General features: G+C 35.6%; 1 protein-coding gene across 4 annotated transcripts in view; it reads left to right on the top strand.

Annotated features, from left to right (window-relative positions):
- Positions 1-19,796, top strand: part of LOC149779427 (solute carrier family 28 member 3-like) — a 135,482-nt gene that overhangs the window by 98,603 nt on the left and 17,083 nt on the right. For all 4 annotated transcript variants that reach the window (XM_089940085.1, XM_089940086.1, XM_089940087.1 and 1 more), the window contains 2 exons: positions 17,274-17,617; positions 18,431-18,584. In XM_089940085.1, coding sequence (XP_089796211.1) covers positions 17,274-17,617; positions 18,431-18,584 — 498 coding nt within the window. The remainder of the gene's footprint in view (positions 1-17,273; positions 17,618-18,430; positions 18,585-19,796) is intronic.

A 19,796-nucleotide genomic window follows, 5' to 3' on the forward strand; every position in this document is an offset into this window, starting at 1 on the left:
TTTATTAACGCAAGAGTCTATGACTCCTGAGTCAATGACTCCTGAGTCTATGACTCCCATGTCTAATTTTGATTTAATAGACGCCGCAAACGCGCTAGCAATAAAAAACTTCAGAGGTGTTTTTATGAGGGATCAATTACCGGCGGCCCCAAGGAATACTGAAACAGGCATAATTAACCTCGATGGGTCCTCCGGAGCGGGAACTCATTGGGTTGCGTACGCGATTGATCCGCGTGCAATCGTCTATTTTGATTCATACGGGTTAGCCCCGCCGAAAGAGTTCATGCGGTATGTCCGGGCGTGTTCAGCCCGGGCGTGTTCAGCCCCGGTTTTTTATTCCACGCTGCCAACACAGCAGTTAAGTGACCCACCGATATGTGGCCGTGAGGTATTGAACGTACTTGTGGCGATTTCATCATCGCGAAAACCACCTCATATGGTTGTAAACGAATACACTAGTGGGGTCGTAGAAGCTCAACGGATTTTAGAGAATAACATTTACAATAATAATGATTGATATCTGGGGGCGACCGGTTTCGGCGCTGAAAGAATCCACGGAAACGGCCGCCGCCGACATAAAAAAACTAATTGAGGATGAAATCGCTGATATGTTGAATCTAACAAGTGTTGACCCGGGCGAAATAGTTGTATTTCAAGACCGCCAGGGTAAATTGAAATCCGGTAATGTGTCACTGAATGACGTTTTAATACGACAGCGTGATGCCGCCGAGGACACTATCGCGCTGTATACCAGCGACGGACGACTCAAACCGGGTGAATCCATCTTGACGATAAATGGAAAAATAAGTACACTTGGCGACAATTATATAACCATGTCAAATTCGTTAAAAGGTTTACGTAGTGAATTTAACTTGCATGAAAAACAGTTCATGTCGACGCTAACGCATTTCGACGATGTGCGACACATTGTCGATAGTTTTTTTCGGGGGCCCCCGACGGCAACCGAACCGAATTTTATAATAATAACAAATGCTATTTCGGATCTTATGACGCTGCCGGGCCAATTTACCTCGTTACGAAAAAATGTTAACAGGATCGATGACAACTTTGATAAATTCTTTGGTAAAAAAAATACCAAGCCGGATGAGATCACAATAACTATAAATGATATCACTGCGTATAGACAGGAAATAGAAACAATCAAAACTAATGTTGCAACGAACAAAAAGAGTGTAGACTCGCATGAACGGGAAATAGAAACAATCGGCGCTAATGTTGCAACGATCATAAATAATGTAGACTCGCATGGACGGAAAATAGAAACAATCAAAACTGATGTTACAACGATCATAAATAATATGGACGCACATACACAGGAAATAGGAACAATCAAAACTGATATTGAAGCGAACAAAAAGAGTGTGGACGCGCATACACAGGAAATAGGAACAATCAAAACTGATGTTGAAGCGAACAAAAAAAATGTAGACACGTATTGGCGGGGAATAGGAATAATCAAAACTGATGTTGCAGCGAACAAAAAAAGCATAGACGTGCATACATATGAAATAGGAACAATCAAACTTGATGTTGCAGCGAACAAAAAAAGTATGACCGAGAATACACGGGAAATAGAAACAATCAAAACTAATGTTGTAACGATCATAAATAATGTAGACGCGCATGGACAGAGAATAGAAACAATTAACACTAATGCTAAAGCGAGCAAAAAAAGTATAGACGTGCATGAAGGGGAAATAGAAGTACTCAAAATTAATGTTATAGCGAACAAAAAAAGTATAGACACGCATATACAGGAAATAAATACACTCATTACTAGGGTTGCAGCGAACAAAAAAGATGTGGACACGCATATACAGGAAATAGGAACGATTAAAACTGATGTTGAAGCGATTAAAGACGGACTACCGAGAGTAGCAGAGCAATTCGAAAAAATAAAAATCCCTCATGAGAACATCATCAACACAGTATACACAATTCGGCATGGATCATTCGATTGGACTCCTACACAGAATACAGTAAATATTACCGCAACTGTCAAGGGTATTTATCGATTGACACTGGTTTCAATGATGCAGTTTAATATATTATCGTCGAGTTCATCCGGGTTTAACAATACAATATCAACAATTATAGACAGGAACGCAACTGAACAGTTTACAATTTATGCCGTTGATAGAAATCTAACCCGGGCAAACATTACATGGTATGTGGAATTTGCAGCGAATCTAAGTAATTAAAAACACTAGCTCTTTTAAAATAAAAATGACCACCAAGGAAATTGAATCAGAGGTATCACCGACGTCACATCAATATCGATTCGATACCGCAAAAGAATTTTCCGCGAACTTGAAAACGCTTTCCGAACAATACCGTGCAAAAATAAAAAAATACCGCAGAAAAATAACCGCCATCGACGCGGTCGTGTACTCGGTATCGGGTATAGTAGCTGGCGCCGGTGTTATTTTATCCACGGTGACCACGATAGCCCCGATCGCTGTTCCAATCGCTGTCTCCGCAATGACAACAGTTGCTGGAGTTGCCAACGCAATCACTAGGAAGATATCATCGTGTTTTCAGAAAAAACTCAACGAGTATACAGTAAAACATCAAATAGTATCCGACGCATACTCGAAATTATCCGGGTTGATCTCGTTATCGATTGATAATTTGTTCGTATCCGATGTTGAATTCTCCACGATGGTCCAGTTATATAGCTCCGCGATGTCAAAAATCGAGGATTTTCAACTGGAAGCCGAAACCACCTGGTTGTTAAAATTAGACACTAAAAACAACGAATAATAATAATGTCGCTGAACCCCGAAGGGTCTCAATTACTTCAGCGGATCGCGGAGAATACCACTCCGGTACAAACAAATATGATATCGATAACATCAACGAAACCCGAATTCAGTGTAAACTTTCCATCACCGGTTCCAGTAAAGGAAATAGCGCTGGCAAAATTGCGAGTATATCACAGTTGGCCTAATATCCGAGCGGACGCATTTAACGGACAACAACCTAATAACTCTCTGGTTTTTGCACGGACAAATAAACCCGATGGGACCCCAGACTGGGAGGAGGTTACAATACCAACTGGGTCATACCAAATAGAGCAAATCAATAAAGAATTTCAACGCAGGATAAAATCGATCACAGGAAAGGAATCAAAAATCGCTATTACGGTTCATGAACCGACGTTATCGTCGACGATTGAAATAAGCACACCGGGTATATGGTTGATATTTATAACAGTTCAATAAGAACCATACTAGGATGGCCTGAGAATCCACCCGCGGACACCCCCCCATCAACTATCCTCAGACACGATAACGGAGATGGTGGTAGGCATATTGCTCCATACAACGTAAATATTGCATCGGTGATAGCGATTAATCTAGTGTGTGATGCTATCGAAGGAAGTTACCAGGTAGATACCAAGCAATCAAATCAGGCTCAACAGGGATATATCCTTTATTCGTTTTCACCAACAGCCCCTCCGGGATTTTTAATCGTTGAGAGTCCGATTAATCCGGTCTATATGCGATGCCATGATCGGTTTTTCACGAGAATTAATTTTAGAATTACCGATCAGTCAAATAACCTAATTGATCTGCAAGAGGAGGAGTTAGTGATCACTCTGTTTGTAAGATCATAAAGATTTTCATTGTAAATAACCACTTAGCAGCAGAGGGGGCGATGACATCGACGCGGTCGTCGATGTGCTTACCGGACGCTGACGACGCTGGGGATCGACGCGCAGAAGGTGTTAATTAAACCAAATGACGATTGGACGATCCCCCAACGACGACGTCGTTTTTTTTTTACCAGGCGCTGACGACACTAGATCGTTGAGTGCAGAAAGTATTAATTAAGCAAAATAACGATTGGACAAAATGTCCGATTCGCCCCCTCTGCTGCTACATGTCATGTCTGGAACGGGATATTTCCCGACCTCAAAGCATACGAGACAAAGTACACGTTCACCAGCTACTTAGCAGATTTAAAATGTGAGCAACATTTATCCATCTCTGCTGCGGAGCATATGTTGCAGGTGCTGCCAGTGGCATGGCCAATTTAAACACGGACAAAATCAAAACATTGGCTTGTTGACCCAATGACCTTGAAGCACGCAAGAACAGTGATGTGATGTGATTTTGATTTTTAACGTAGCTTTAACAATTTTTCAGTCATATCGCTACGATGTCTGCAGGGTGGCAGTTTATAGTGATGTCTAGCACTGGGGCATCATGCCGCAGACATGTAGCATGATGTCCCACCCAGTCACATTATCCTGACACCAGGCCGACCAGTCCTAACACTAACCTCTTAATGCTGAACGCCAAGCGAGGCAGCTGTTAGTACCATCTTTTAAGTCTCTGGTATGACTCGACCGGGGGTCGAACGCAAGAACAGAACAATGTAATATTTTTCCAAGACACCAGAGGTTATAAAGGAGGATTTTCTTCATTGTATAATTATATAATTAGGCTAATTGCCTCATACGAAAACAATACTTTTGCACGATTTAAAGGTGGGACTGTTAGGACGTGCTGCATGACTTCCTCGGCTACAAATTAGGACTTGATGTAGTTGCTGTATGTGTGTACAGAACCCACCACACACGAAAACGCTTGAGAGATAGCAAGAAAAATAATAACAGTAGTTCAAGATAAAGGGAGACACAGTGCAATTACAGCAGCCTTGCGTGACTACCATGATGCTGCTATAACGCTACGAAATGCCTTGAAACTGAAGACCACTGAACTTGGCATTAGATTTGATCATCCACAAGAACATAAAGTGGATTGGAAATAGCTGTTGTTGAGCTAAAAGTTCTGAAAACAGGGTACCTAAGCCATCCAGTTTTCGGATGAATTATGAGGATCATAAAACAGCCAAAGAATTTTTCTTCCATTTGGACACATAATCATTAGGCATTAACATGTCCCGTAGTCGTTTGATAACTCTTTATGATGAGAAGGACTGGAAATACGCACGAGCCGTCCAGGTCGTGGGGGTAAGTTTTGAATAGAGCGACGTTAGCGATGACGACAATGATGACGATGGCAAACAACAACTTGCCACATTCACTGTTTTAACCAATGGTGTTTGAGCTGAAGACAGCTTTACAGAAGGTGATGCCGACATGCAGGAGATGGTCCTCAACCGCACTCAATGTTGATACTACAGAAAAAGACCACGAAAGATGTTGTTGAAAGAACCTTCACGTCCTACAAATAAATCGCTCGAGAATTCGGACAATGACCCTGACGACTCAAATTACCATTGTAGTCGGATTGGACGTTTCACAAAAATTATATTTGTCCGTTTAAAACAGTCCTTGAGTAGGACGCAGATTACATACTACTACTTTTGTTTAAAGTTGAGGAAACCGGTTTTCAAATAAACACAGATTTATCTTGGAGTTGTTTATGTTTTTGTATCAGGTTCACTACTTTATACCCAAGATGAAATCAATGTATGCATCTGAAATTAGTAACATGTGTACTTATAATAAATATGTTTGTGAAATGGGAGGAATTTAATACCAGAACTTACAACATAATATATTTTGGCAGCAAACGAATTCCGTCTCAAACCGAATTTGGTGTCGATTACATTAAGATTTTCAATGATATGACGAAAATTCTCGACGAGTACATATATTTTCTTATAAATGGGGAATCATGAAAGTAATAACACTGGGACAATTCTGATAAACATATGTACAAATAGTAATCAGAAGCAGGAAAACAATAGGCCAGGAAAATAATAACACTGGGACAATTCTAATAAACTTATGTAAACATAATACTCTTCGTTTGCTATTTAGAAGATGTAGTGACGATACAACTTTGCGAAATACTATTGACTATTCTATTGCTAACACTCTATATATGTTAATAATTTCTACAGGGGGCCCCTGATGACCAAGTGGTCTAAAGCGCTCGCCCTTACCGATTACTACCATCTCACTTCCGTCCTCGTGGGTTCGTGTCTCGGGCTTAGCCAATGTGGGTAGACGAGAATGCTGCCAGTATCTTCCCGTCAGTCGATGGATTGGTTCATACTGGGGTTTCCCCCGCGTTCTTCCTCTACCACTTATACTGGCCGCCATGTACAGACTATCCTGAGCTGAAAAATTGCGTTAAATCTCAAAACGATAAGAACATTAATTTCTGTATATGTGAAACTGATCCACTTTCTAAAGATGGACACTCCTTGTTAATTACTTTTCTTTGTTTCTGCTGTAAAGCCAAGCAAATTGTGCTTGCGTATAATAAAACATCATTACTACCGAGGTGGCAATAAAAAAATATAAGTGTAGATTTGATTAAAACTATTGACACTAGTATAATTGAAAAGACAATAAGAAGACACAGGAAGTATATAGAACAATTGATAAGACTGATATCTACAGTCTGTATCTATCGATATTATCATTATTTAATGATTCTGACTCAAAATATATTTGTAACAGATAAAATCAAATTCAGTTTGTAATGAAAGTAACAAAAGAATGTTGGAACTAAGTATCAAATGTCAGCAGAAAAATGTCAGATGTTGATTTTGAAAATGATATAAATATTATGATAAATGTTAATGAAGAAATTCTTAATTCAGCCATCACTGAGTCAGAAGTTATTAATTGTATCAAATGTCTTGAGAATAACAAAACTTTTTTGTACGATTATGTATATGTATATCTCTATTTTTTATATAATATTTGACGATCTGACCCGTGCTGCATGGCTTGAAAGAATAATTAGACAAATATATAAAGGAAAAGGAGCCCACGCTTACGTGATAGTTATAGCTTTTAACGAGTTTGAGCTATTTAGTAAACTTTTACACCTGTTCTTGAAAAAATACTTCAGGATTTTTTAAAATCTTCACGAAGTTGTTAAAGAAAACAGTCGAATGCAGTCGGCCAAGCGATTCAACTACAGATTATATAATTTGTCTTTGTACTCTTACTGAAATATTTAAAACTTACAGGATGAAACCATTTTGTGCCTTCATTGATATTAATAGTGAGTATCATAATGTTTGAAGGTCAATGGAAATTTTGTTAGAATAATGTATACTATGTATCATAAAATCAAATCTGGCGCTGGGCTTGCGGGGAAGCAATCCACTTTCTTTCTGACAAGCGTGTGAAGCAAGGAGAAAATCTTTCACCAGTTTTATTCATAATACATTTGAATAACGTTTTTTGTAAACTCTGTTAGAAAATAAGTTCACTAGTGTATATTTACAAATTTTACCACTCTGTATCCTATTTTTGATCAAGTGTTTATACTATTTTACACCAATGACACTGCAAGTTTGCTGCTGACGTGACATCTTTGAAACATAATTCCAGTGTGTTTACGAATATTCAATATAAATTTTACAAAGACAGAATTTTATAATTGATTCACAGAAAGATAATAAACAATGATTTACAACTGGTGAGAATCTAATAGGCTCATAGGCACTTCGTCTGCTCTACTACAAACCAGATAATTCAGTCTTCCCAGTCAGATGTAATTGCAACCTTTCGATCACACAATAAGCACCCAATTTACTGATTAGATGTGACCTTAGGGGACTTGAAAATATCAAAAATAAAATAAAAATTTGAACAGCAAATTTTAAAAAGCCTTTTAAAATTCAGAAAGAGTACTACTATTTGAATGCTTCGTTCAGAACTAGGAAGGAAACCTTTATACATCATTATCAGATCCCGAATGTTGTACCTCTATCAAATACCATTTTATCTGAGACCAGTGCTAACGCCAATACCTAAATATGGATGAATACCAAAAATGAATATTTTGATATCTGCTTGGAGACCAGATCTCCTACAGCATGAATATATTATTAATCCAAAAGGAAGAAAACGTGTGATAGGAGAATCTTCTGTTGCGAATATCTGCTATTAAAATAAGTAAGAGAAAAGAGTGATAACAACAAGCTTTGTAAAATTTAACAAATAATTTATTTCCATAGCATACAAAGTGAAAAATGAGAAAAATGAACTTACGGTTTTGCGAATTAAATCCAAAAAAATCAAAGAATTAAAAACACAAGCCCTATCAATGAAAGGTTCTAGTTCAAATCCCGATAAAATTCAAGATGGAAGGCGTTGGTGTCTGTAATAGCAAGCGTTGTACTGCTGTGTCAACAGTCTCATGTTGAATCACAGAACATATTATTCCAGTTTTTGAATTCCGTATAAATTTAGGTAAATGTCTTTGCCCAAGAATTATAAGTTATTTTATATTTCCAGAGAAAATATTCACTTGAATTCAAATAATTTGAGGAAAATAAAAATTCAGCCACACTGGTCACAACATAATGAAACTTAACGTGTCAGGTGTTAAAGCACGACTGATAGAATTTTGATCATAACATCAGTTATAAGACTAAATAAAAGGCAAAACAGATCCCCAGATGGGGGTCCAGAGTTCATCCTTCTGGAAAAAATAGAAGTTTGTTTACGACTTGACACGTGCTTCACGTCACGTAGACCAGGTATGACCTTGACTCAACTTAATGATTTTTACTCTGAGAAAGAATTAAAAAAATTAAAAAGGTTGTTTACCAAACATGTTACTGATTTTAAGGTAAGCAACTAGAAACAATGTTTCTACTATTAGGTATTTACATGACTAAAATAAATAAAAATATCAATCAAGTCAAACAGAACTGAACTTAATTCTGAAGGAGAAAAAAAAAACAAGTCCAATAAAATATATTACATTACAATAACATGAAATTGAATAACACAAATTAAATTTAACAAACAAACAAATAAATGATATACACATAATACTTCCCCCATAAAATCAAAAGAAAGATTTATATAATAAAGCTTTATTTTTTCCACAGGTCAATTATATATGTGGTTTTAAAAAAAAAAACATAGAATAAGAAGAAATGTTACGAATGATACAAAATATACATGAAATAATATATTTCTATACACGTGAAAGTGCATCTGCTATTAAATTGTCTTTTCCCTTGATGTACCTGCTTTCAATATTATATTCCTGTAACAACAAATTCAACCTTAATAATCTCTGATTTTCGTTCTTCATCTTGCCGATGAAAGTAAGGAGGTTGTGATCACTAAACACAAATCGGAGAAGGAGTTGAACTAATGTAAACTTCAAAGTGTTGTAATGCCAATATCACATCCAAGCATTCCTTCTCAATTGTAAAATAATTTATCTGGGGCTTATATAATTTCGTAGAAAAATAGCACACTGGATGATCAACATCATTTTTATCTTCTTGAATTAATTAATACTGCTCCAACCCCAGCATTACTTGCATCAACAGACAGTTCAAATGAATGGCTGCAATTTGGAGCTGTAAGAACTGGTGCACTCTTAAATATGACTTTTAACTTATCAAAAGCCTCCTGACATTTTTTAGTGCAATGAAGCGTGGTTTTATCGCTCAATACATTTGTCAGGGGTTCAGCAATTATAGAAAAAGTGGAACGAAATTTCCTATAGTATCCATCCATACGTAAACATAGCATCAGTTGCATTTTACTGATAGACACAGGGAATACAGAGATAGCCTTGACCTTATCATCTATTGGTTTAACTTGTCCATGTCCCACGACATGTAATAGAAATGTTACACATGCAAGGTAAAACTCACGTTTGGATAAAGTGATTGTCAAACTTGCATCAGTGAGCCTATCAAGGAATTTCCGAATTGTCGCTAAATGAACTTTCCATGTGTCGTTGTAGATGATGACATCATCGATGTAAGCATCACAGCTATCTAGATAAGACGTAATCATGTTCATTAAACGTTGAAAAGTACTTGGCGAACCCTTCTTCCCAAAAGGCATCACTTTATATTGATAAAGTCCATCTGGAGTCACGAAGGCCGAAATTTTCTTTGCCCTTTCCGTCAGTGGAATTTGCCAAAGTACTTTCAGAAGGTCAAATTTGGTGACATTTTGCGTTTCCATTTTTATAAATGTAGTGATACATTCTTGGTAATAGAAATTAATCTGTTTTAATCACGCTGTTCTCCTTTCTATAATATGTGCAATGCGGAAAGTTTTATCTGGTTTCGGAACAAGTATACATGGTGAACTCCATTTACTTGTACTCGGTTCTATGAAATCATTCTTCAGCAAAGACTGAATTTCTTTTTTCAAGTATTCCTGTTTGAGACGGTTCATCCTGTATGGGTGTTGTTTCAGAGGTATGAAATTCACAATTGCAACGTCATGGTAAATTTTGTTTGTTCTTGTAGGAACATCTTGAAATAAGTGCTCATATTCATGTAATAACTGTTTAAGTTCATTCTTTTCTTGTTGTTGCAAATATGAAAGTTTCTGGTCCAGATCATTTTTAATTTCTGAATTCCGAAGAGTTGTTACTCCAAAATCCGAGTACGGTTGCATTCCTTCACTTAAATCCTCAATGAATGGGACAGGTACAACTAAATTAATTGCATGATTAACCTGGCTATCTCTTCCAACACACTATTTTAACATATTTACATCCCAGGAGTAATATTATTATAATTTAACTCATTCATTTTCTTGTTAATTTTGTAAGGGCCGTAATACCTAATCTGAAGAAAATTTCGAAGAATGAGCAAGTAAAACATAATTCTATTATCTGACTTGAATGTTCTCTCCATTATAGTTCTGTCAAACTATTAGTACACTTTTGACTTGAATTGCTGGATGCCAAACTCAAGCATAATTAGCTGGAAAATTCTAGACATAAAAGTTGACCCTTGATCAGATTGGACAGATTTGGGAAGGCCAAGTTGAGTTAAATTAAACGTTATCAAAGCCTTTACTAAAGTGTTAGTCTTCATATTCCTCAAAAGAGTTGCTTCTGGAAATCTTGTTGACAAAGACAGTATGGTGAACAAGTATTGGTTACCTGACTTGGTCTTAGGCATGTGACCAACACACTCTACCATTATTCTGCAAAATGGTTCGCCAAATGCAGGAATAGGTTGCAGATGAGCCTTAGGTATCTTCTGATTTGGTTTTCCTACCATTTGACAAGTATGACAAGATCTGTAGTATTTACAAACATCAGTTTTAATTTTGGCCAATAGAATTGATTCAAGATCTTGTGATAAGTCTTATTAATCCCTAAATTACCAGCCAAAGGAGTTTCATGGGCCAGAGTCAGTATTTCCTGTCTGTAAGGTTTTTGGAACTGCAATTTGATAGTTCACTGACCACTCGTCACTAGCAGGTACCTCGGGAGGTTTCCCTTTTCTGACATAAAAAAATCCCATTTTTAATGAAATAACAATCAGGAACTTCAGTGGCTTCAGTTTCTCTAATGGCCCTTTGAAATAAACAAAAGATCCCAGGATCTATTTTCTGTTGAACGACAAGTGATTGTCGTTTGTCACCCTAATTAGAATAAAGAGAACGAGTAGTTACAAGAGGATCACTGTGAGCAATCAGTACCCTTTGATTGATCCAAACAAGGAGTGAAATTGACCTCATCAAAAGCCTGACCAATACATGTGTCAGCTAAAGGAATACTTTCCTGATCAACTTCATTCTCAAGAGCTTTCTTTGACAAAGCTCTAGTAAGTGCACAAGCTGGGTATAAATCTGAGAAATCTTTTTCAATAAGATCGACTTTCTAATCCAAAACATGGCTTGTCATTTACAAGTGTATTAACCATGCTCATCTCCAGCTAGGTCGTTGCCTAGTAATAAATGTATGCCCTCAACGGGTAAAGATTACACTGTTTCGACTGTCACGGGTCCTGAGACTAAGTCTGATTACAAATTTACACAATGGAGAGGAACATTAACAAAGCCGCACTCTACTCTCTGAATAAGAGCACTCTTATTAGAAGAAGTCTCCTCAGAAAAAGGCAAAGTAAGTGATAATAAAAGACTGAAAATCTCCTGTGTCCTTTACAATAGGGATGGATATGCTGAATCACTTATGAGTGATATAGAACCATTCATATCTAATATAATATAATCAGTCAGGGGTTTATTAGACCCAAGACATGTATTGCTTTCAATACATGACCGTGGCATTGACCTCTTAGAAATAAGAGTATTTGGAATAGGTCTGTCTTTATTCTGTTGCTTATGTTTCAATTTGTGACAATCAAATTAACGTGCCCTTTCTTCTTACAATAGGTGCACGTTGGAATAGATAAGGATTTCTGATCATTCTTATTAAAAGCTTGATTTCTAAAAGTTCTGCCAAATTGAAATTTAGAAGGGCCTGTTTTAGGCTGAAATACTTTTCTACCAGAAGACATCTGAGTGGAAGACTTGCTTACAAAAGAAACTCGATGAGCTAAGGAATACTCGTCAGCAGTACCAGCAGCATTTTCTAAGGTTTCGATCTTATGCTCATCAGGATAAGTCTGAATGTCACTATGGACACAGTTCTTCAAGTAATACAAGTTGTCTTAGATATTCATGTTCTTGGTCAACTTTCTTGGCTAAGCACCACCTATCAAATAACTGCTCTTTTTCTCTTGCAAATTCAACAATTTTTGTCCAGCTTCTTTTTTATAGTTCCTGAATTTTTTGCAGATAATCTTAAAGCTAACTCATAACCCTTTAAAATACATTCCTTCACCAGATAATAGCATTTTGCAGTACTGATAGGGAAGCATAGATGTCTCGGGCTATGCCAACAAGTGCACACTGTAATAATTGAGTCCATTTCAAATTTGCAGCAATTTTTCAAACTAAGGAAAATATTTGTCTACTTCCTTTTCTCTAAAAGGGGACACTAACCTAATATTTTTAGTAACATCAAAACTTTAATTTGTATGTGAATTGAGAACGTGCATTTCACTTGCCAGGTCTATTTCTCTTATTCTAAATTGATATTCCCACTCTTCTTTCTCTTTCTACGTTTGCATTTGCATACATCTCTCTCTTCTTTCTCCAATAAGAATTTGCTTTTCTTCTTTCTGTAACTGCATAATTTTTTTATGTAACTGTATTTGTTCTTTCTGTAACTGCAGTTGTCTTTCTTTCTCTTTCTCCGCTTGTAAAAGCATTTTCATCCGTTTCTCCTTCTCTCTGAATTTCAAGACCTTCTTAAGTCTAATTCCATCTTGTATTTTAATTTTAATTATTTTACTTTAATGTTAGATTCTGATACAGACTTACTGATTGAACCAAAAGCACATTTGTCAGAAACATTCTTTTCACCAAATACTGGACCAAAATATATTTTATTTCTTGCTTCGTTAAAGAAGCTTTTGCCGCAGATAGCTCATATTTTCTGGCAATTTTTTCAATTCATTTCTTTTCTTCAAACAGTTTAAATGTTCCTGGGTAAGATTTGAAACAAAGATCTTAACTTTTGATGACATTGTAAAAGCTTTCTGATTTCACTAAAGATTTCTAAAATGCAAAATAATACTTTGGATTTAAAATTCCGAAACTAGGGAAATTTAAATTTTAAAAACAAAGTTTTCTGAAATATTTTAGCAAAATTCGCATCCCAAAGATGAGCACCCCAATTTTCTGTTACGAGTCTAGTCTCTTAAAATAAGTAACAGAAAAGCTTAAAGACAGCAAGCTTTGTAAAATTTAACAAATAATTTATCTCCCTGGAATACAAAGTGGAAAATGAGAAAAATGAATTTATGGTTTTACGAATTAAAACAAAAATAATCCAAGAATTAAAAAAACACAAGTTCTATCAACGAAAAGTTCTAAGTGAATTTTAGTTCAAATCCCGATAACATTCAAGATGGAAGGCGATGGTGTATGTAATATCCAGCGTTGTACTGATGTGTGAACAGTCTCTTGTTGAATCACATAAAATATTATTTCAGATTTTGAATTCCATACAAATTTCGGTAAATGTCTTTGTCCAAGAATTATTAGATTACATTTATATTTCAAGAGAAAGTATTCACTTGAATTCAAATAATTTGAAGAAAATAAAAGTTCAGCTCACACTGGTCACAACATAATACAAGTTAGCGTGTTAGATGTTAAAGCACGACTGATAGAATTTTGATCATAACATAAGTTATAAGACTAAATAAAACGCAAAACTTTTTCCCGGATAGGGATCAAGAGTTCATCCTTCTGGAAAAAATAGAAGCTTGTTTATGAATTTACGTCACGTAGTCCAGGTATCATCTTGACACAACTTAATGATTTTTACTCTGAGAAAGAATGAAAAACTTAAAATAGTGTTTACCAAAAATGTCACTGATATTAAGGTCAGCAACAAGATGCAATGTTTACATTATTAAGTATTTACATCAATGAAATAAATTGTTTTTAAAAAATCAATCAAGTCAAACAGAACTCAATTCTGAAAAAAGTCCAGTAAACAATATTATATTACAATGACATGTAATGGAATAAAAACAAATATAACAAACAAACAATTAATTAAATATACTTAACACTTCAAAGGCTCTTGTCTAAAACCATGTCAATATTCGGTAACTTTGTCCTTGGAGGGGTAATGTAACCATTTTTGGAAACAAGATGTCAATATAGAAAACTACTTATTACTTTTACACAGCATTTACCATTCATAACGTTTAGGATCTCCAATCATTGACTCGCACTTGAAATCGGTCATTGAGAAATAAGGAAATAAGATTTAATTATTGTGATAAAAATTACATCTGGGATGAATTTCATTATTTGGTCATTTGTCTAAAATTCACAAAGAAAGAAATAATTTCTACAACCGTTCCATTGCAGAAATCCCTGATCGCAAAATTACTAAACTTATTTGCCACCATTAATTGTAAAATTCTTCAAAATCTTGCCTAATTAATTACTTTAATAATGTATGCAAATTATCATAAACTTTATGCTATTTGTCGAACTGGAAATTGCTTATGCTTGAAAATGATGTACTGATTAATCTCTTTTTAATGTTTGGTCACTACATGATATTTATCGTATCCATTATTCGACTGTATCTATATATATTCTGTCCTAAAAATATTAATATTCATGTATCTAAATGTTCTCACATTTCCGAATTTTTCATATTGCTGCTCTGATGGTAAACATTGACCAGTGTTGTTATGTGTATAAACATTGACTAGTATTGTTATGTGGATAATCATTGACAATTGATGTTATGCGTATAAACATTAACCACTGGTGTTATGCGTGTAAACATTGACCACTGGTGTTATGCGTATAAACATTGACCCGTGATGTTATGCGTATAAACATTGACCAGTGATGTTATGCGTATAAACCTTGACCAGTGATGTTATGCTTATAACCACTGACCAGTGATGTTATGTGTATAAACATTGACCAGTGATATTATGTGTATAAACATTGACCAGTGATGTTATGCGTATAAACATTGACCAGTGATGTTAGATGTATAAACATTGACCAGTGATATTATGTGTATAAATATTGACCAGTGATGTTATGCGTATAAACATTGACCAGTGATATTATGTGTATAAACATTGACCAGTGATGTTATGTGTATAAACATTGACCAGTGATGTTATGCGTATAAACATTGACCAGTGATGTTATGTGTATAAACATTGACCAGTGATGTTATGTGTATAAACATTGACCAGTGATATTGTGTGTATAAACACTGACCAGTGATGTTATGTGTATAAACATTGACCAGTGATAGTATGTGTATAAACATTGACCAGTGATATTATGTGTATAAACATTGACCAGTGATATTATGTGTATAAACATTGACCAGTGATGTTATGCGTATCACCGTAGCATGTAATGTCACTCTGTAAAATTGTAGCAATCGTGGCATTCATATATGCCACCTGTTTGTTGTCAGATGTTTACTTTCATTAATTAGCCTTTACTTCTGTTCTTTTCAGCAAAATTTATCCGCTTGGCAGTGGTGAAACTTGCAAAATTAACCTATAAATTGTGTTGAAATCTCAAACCTGTTTGTATTCATGTAAATAAGCTACTTGTTTCCGATACAATTTCTGTTCAAAGGATAATACCTGAAATATTACATTCATACTCTCAGTATGTATCAACTTCCCCTATAAAACGTGAACTGAATAAATACGTTAATGTTATTTTCTTTGACAATTTTTGCACGTAAGCATCTAATTAACGCGGATTTTTACATTTTAAAAATGGGGTATGTTACATTTCTTTCTCGACAGTTACGGAGGCATATGTAATTTCTTCGTGGAATTTAAAAGCTTCCCAGGAATAACCCCAAATTTAATTCACTCATTATTTACGGTACCTAAATCCCTCCGAAAGCACTAAAAACTAACTTCTCGCTCTTTTGAAGACTTTTCCTGGAAGGATTGTATTAATCCATTCCGTTCCAAGTTGTTCTGGTTACATTTGCTGTTTCGGGGGGTATGGATCTGGAAACGGGGATTCCTACATGATAGTAGTCCTGTACATGTCGCCTGCTTAGTGTGCTTTTCTCAAGCATGGCGGTATATCAATAGGTGTCATTTTAAGACTCGAAGTGGACAACGGAGTTCGGATGAACTGAAGTGTAATTGATCCGTTGGGTTTATGACGTATTATGCTCTAAGTTTTAACCCATCGGTAAGGTTGAAAAATAGAACATATGTCTTTACATGTATTGGTGTGTGAAAAAATAACACTAAACAATAGGAAATGGCTAGTACATTGATAAGCAATGGAATTTGTAAATTACTGTAACTCACGATTGCATAATTTTTTTGAGGATCTAAACATCCAAACTTCTATTATGTTTCACCACCACCTCACCCATACCCCACACCCCAACACCCTGCGTATGGGTTACATTTATATTTGAGGTAATGTCTACGTTCGATTATACGTGCATGGTCTTTTTCTACGAGTGAAAGGTGGGGAGAATTTTCTGGGGACTGCGGTTGGTGTAAGGAGCCCATCTTTGAGGAATATTGAAGTAGCTAGTTTTGAAAATGAATTAGTTTTGAAGCACATCAGCCAGTAAATGATCATTCGGTTAATCAATTGTCAAACAAACAATTGACGTATCTGTCTAAATTAATTATTACTATTTTCATGAATGAAGCTATGGAGATAAACCCGGTGATTATTTGCTACAATTTAGAGGTTCAAAATTTTCTAGTAAAACAGTACTGCATAATTTGATATAATTTTGTTTTGTGAAATCTGGTGGAAATACGAAGCTCACAGACTGAATTTCGAGTACAAGTCTGATTTTGCTCAAATTTGATTTATGAATTCCAAATAAGTTCTCTCCCGTTCAGAATTGAGATAGTGATTACCTACACACAATTAGGTAATTTAACCCGCCTAAATCAAAATTTTGCAGATCAATGGTGAAAACAGACCTATACCGGAAGATAGCGAAGAAGAAGAGATTGAGATTACCGGTTTCGCAGTATACATGGACATCTTCCAGACTGGTTTACACGATTTCTACAAGGGCCGGAGAACAGTGATATGGACTATGGTGTACATTCTGTTAACTGTGGCTTATTTTGCCTATTTCGGATATGCCATGTACTATGAGTTTGGTGAGGAAGGGTCGATCCGTCTGCTGGTTGTGACGATTCTTGCGACTATATTTGTTACCTACCAACTCATCATGAAGTATTGCACAATTCCGGTTTTATGCAGTTGTGAAGGGCAAAAGGCGGATAAAGTTGGCATCTGGTAGGTTAATTTGTTGATGGTTTCCCCTTTATTATCAGAGGTGTAAAATCTGTTTTAGAAAAGACAATATTTATAATATTCTTAAAATTTAAGTAGCACGTGAGAAATGTATTTTATAAATTGGGTGACAAGTTATTCTGAAATTGCATCTAAAATCAAAATACCTCTTTTAATGAAAGTTGCACAGCAATAATGCTATATTTGATTTTGTTAAACCCCACCGCAACCCATCTCTCTCTGGATTATTTAAACTATTTTAGATCGAAATTTCAGTTTTATATTTTCATAGTTTTTAAAGTCAGATTACGCGCTTTGTAAATTTCCTGATCATACTGATACCATTATTGATACAAAAAACCTTCAATCATATTAGCTGACAATGTTTGGCACCCATGTTTGTCTGCGAATATCCAAAAAATAAAATATAGAGTATTTACTTTGTATAGGTGTGACACAAAGAAATTCAAAGTGCAAATGCAATCATATCTCGGAAAATTATAATGAAACGTTATACGCGCTTTCGATGTACACATTTTTTTGTGTCGGTGGGAGAAGGAGACGGATTTCGCAGTTTTAGAAGACGAATTTGTGTCGCTTTGAAAAGCTGACGATGAGACTAACTAGATATTATTTCAGAACCAACTTGCTTTTTCTTCCATTTACTTTTGTCCTTGTGTTTTTTGTTCAATTTTAATTACATATGAATTTTCATCCAATGTCATGTTAGGATGTCTGGAAAAGTTTATTTCTTTCCGTGTTGATTATATGCTCAGTTAAACATGGATTCAGACTATCAATTTTCCCGCTAAATAGGACTCACCGGATAATCGTCATCGCTCTGTCCCTCTTCATGGTCATTTATGTAATTGTCGCCATTGCCATCAAATCGCCAAGGAACCTAATTTCTGCAGCTGGAATAGCGTTCTACGTTCTGGTTTTCTACATCTTCTCCAAACATCCGTCACGGGTGAGTACCACATTCTCCAAACATCCGTCACGGGTGAGTAATACATGCATGGAAGACATTATGTGATTTGTAGTAAATAACTCCATTTACGAGCTCTGGTTCCTAAATAACAGGAAAGTAAAAGAGAAATGGTCTTTTTACAGGTTTAAAGATTGCATATTTTAAGACCTGCTCATCTTCGAATAGTAATTAAAGAAGTTTAGGGAAAACATAATAGTGTGATAAATGATCCATTCATCAATAAAATCTTGATTGCCTTCAAATTGTGCATCTTAAAGAGAGGGAATACCTATTAAAAGTGTCGATTAACATGCTGAAATTTGCAATATGGAAGGGAGACAAACCTGTAGAGAGAGTTTCAATTAATGGGCATAACTAAGCGAGTTATTTTTCCTTAATCGTAATTAGTGTATTCCATAGGTTTCATTCTTTGCCAACTTTTACAGATTGTATTTTCAATGGTCTTGCATACATTTAACATTATAACTATTGCCAATGGTTTAATGCATTTAAGTTCAGTCACAAATTAATTGTTTATTACAAATCATATTTGAAATATAGAGGAACAAGGACTGACTAACGCAGGAATGAAAGAAAGGATAAAGGTCACAAATGAGGACAAATTGCTGTTTGTTTTCTCCTGTTAGTGTGTACACTTGTAATGTCTTGCAAATCCAAAGTAAATTACAAGAGATGTCTGTGGTAATGTTCGAAAACTTGCTATTTGCAAGATCTTGTTTCTTTGTTAATTGATATATGATGCGGATATCATGGGAAAGGTTTTGTCCAAACTCACGATTGCTTTCTAATTGTTAAAGTCTTACTTTTGAGAGTATACGCGATATGGTAAGTTCAAGAATCGACCGAACAAGAATAAAGGTAAATCCTAAAGTCGAGAGATTAAATTTTTTAAAATAAATTCTCGCAAACTTAAGCATTATACAATCATGTTGTTTATTCAGGCCTAAATCAAATCAATTAAGTACGAATTAACAAAAGCTTATTTTTCTCTGAGCAAAAGCGCATCCAGGCAGAGGAAACTGAGTTCAATAGGCATGAGCAATGTTTATATCGGAGACTGGCTGATATCACTACATCACACTCCTCGACGAGGCTTGAACCTTCAGGCTGTATAAAAATGTATTTTGAAGCTTTGAAATTACAACCATAGTAACCGGTGGAACAGGTCTGGCACATGTAAAAATTAATTTT

The sequence above is a fragment of the Sinohyriopsis cumingii genome, chromosome 17 (genome assembly GCF_028554795.1).
Source record: "Sinohyriopsis cumingii isolate HCF-2022 chromosome 17, ASM2855479v2, whole genome shotgun sequence".
Taxonomy (NCBI): domain Eukaryota; kingdom Metazoa; phylum Mollusca; class Bivalvia; order Unionida; family Unionidae; genus Sinohyriopsis; species Sinohyriopsis cumingii.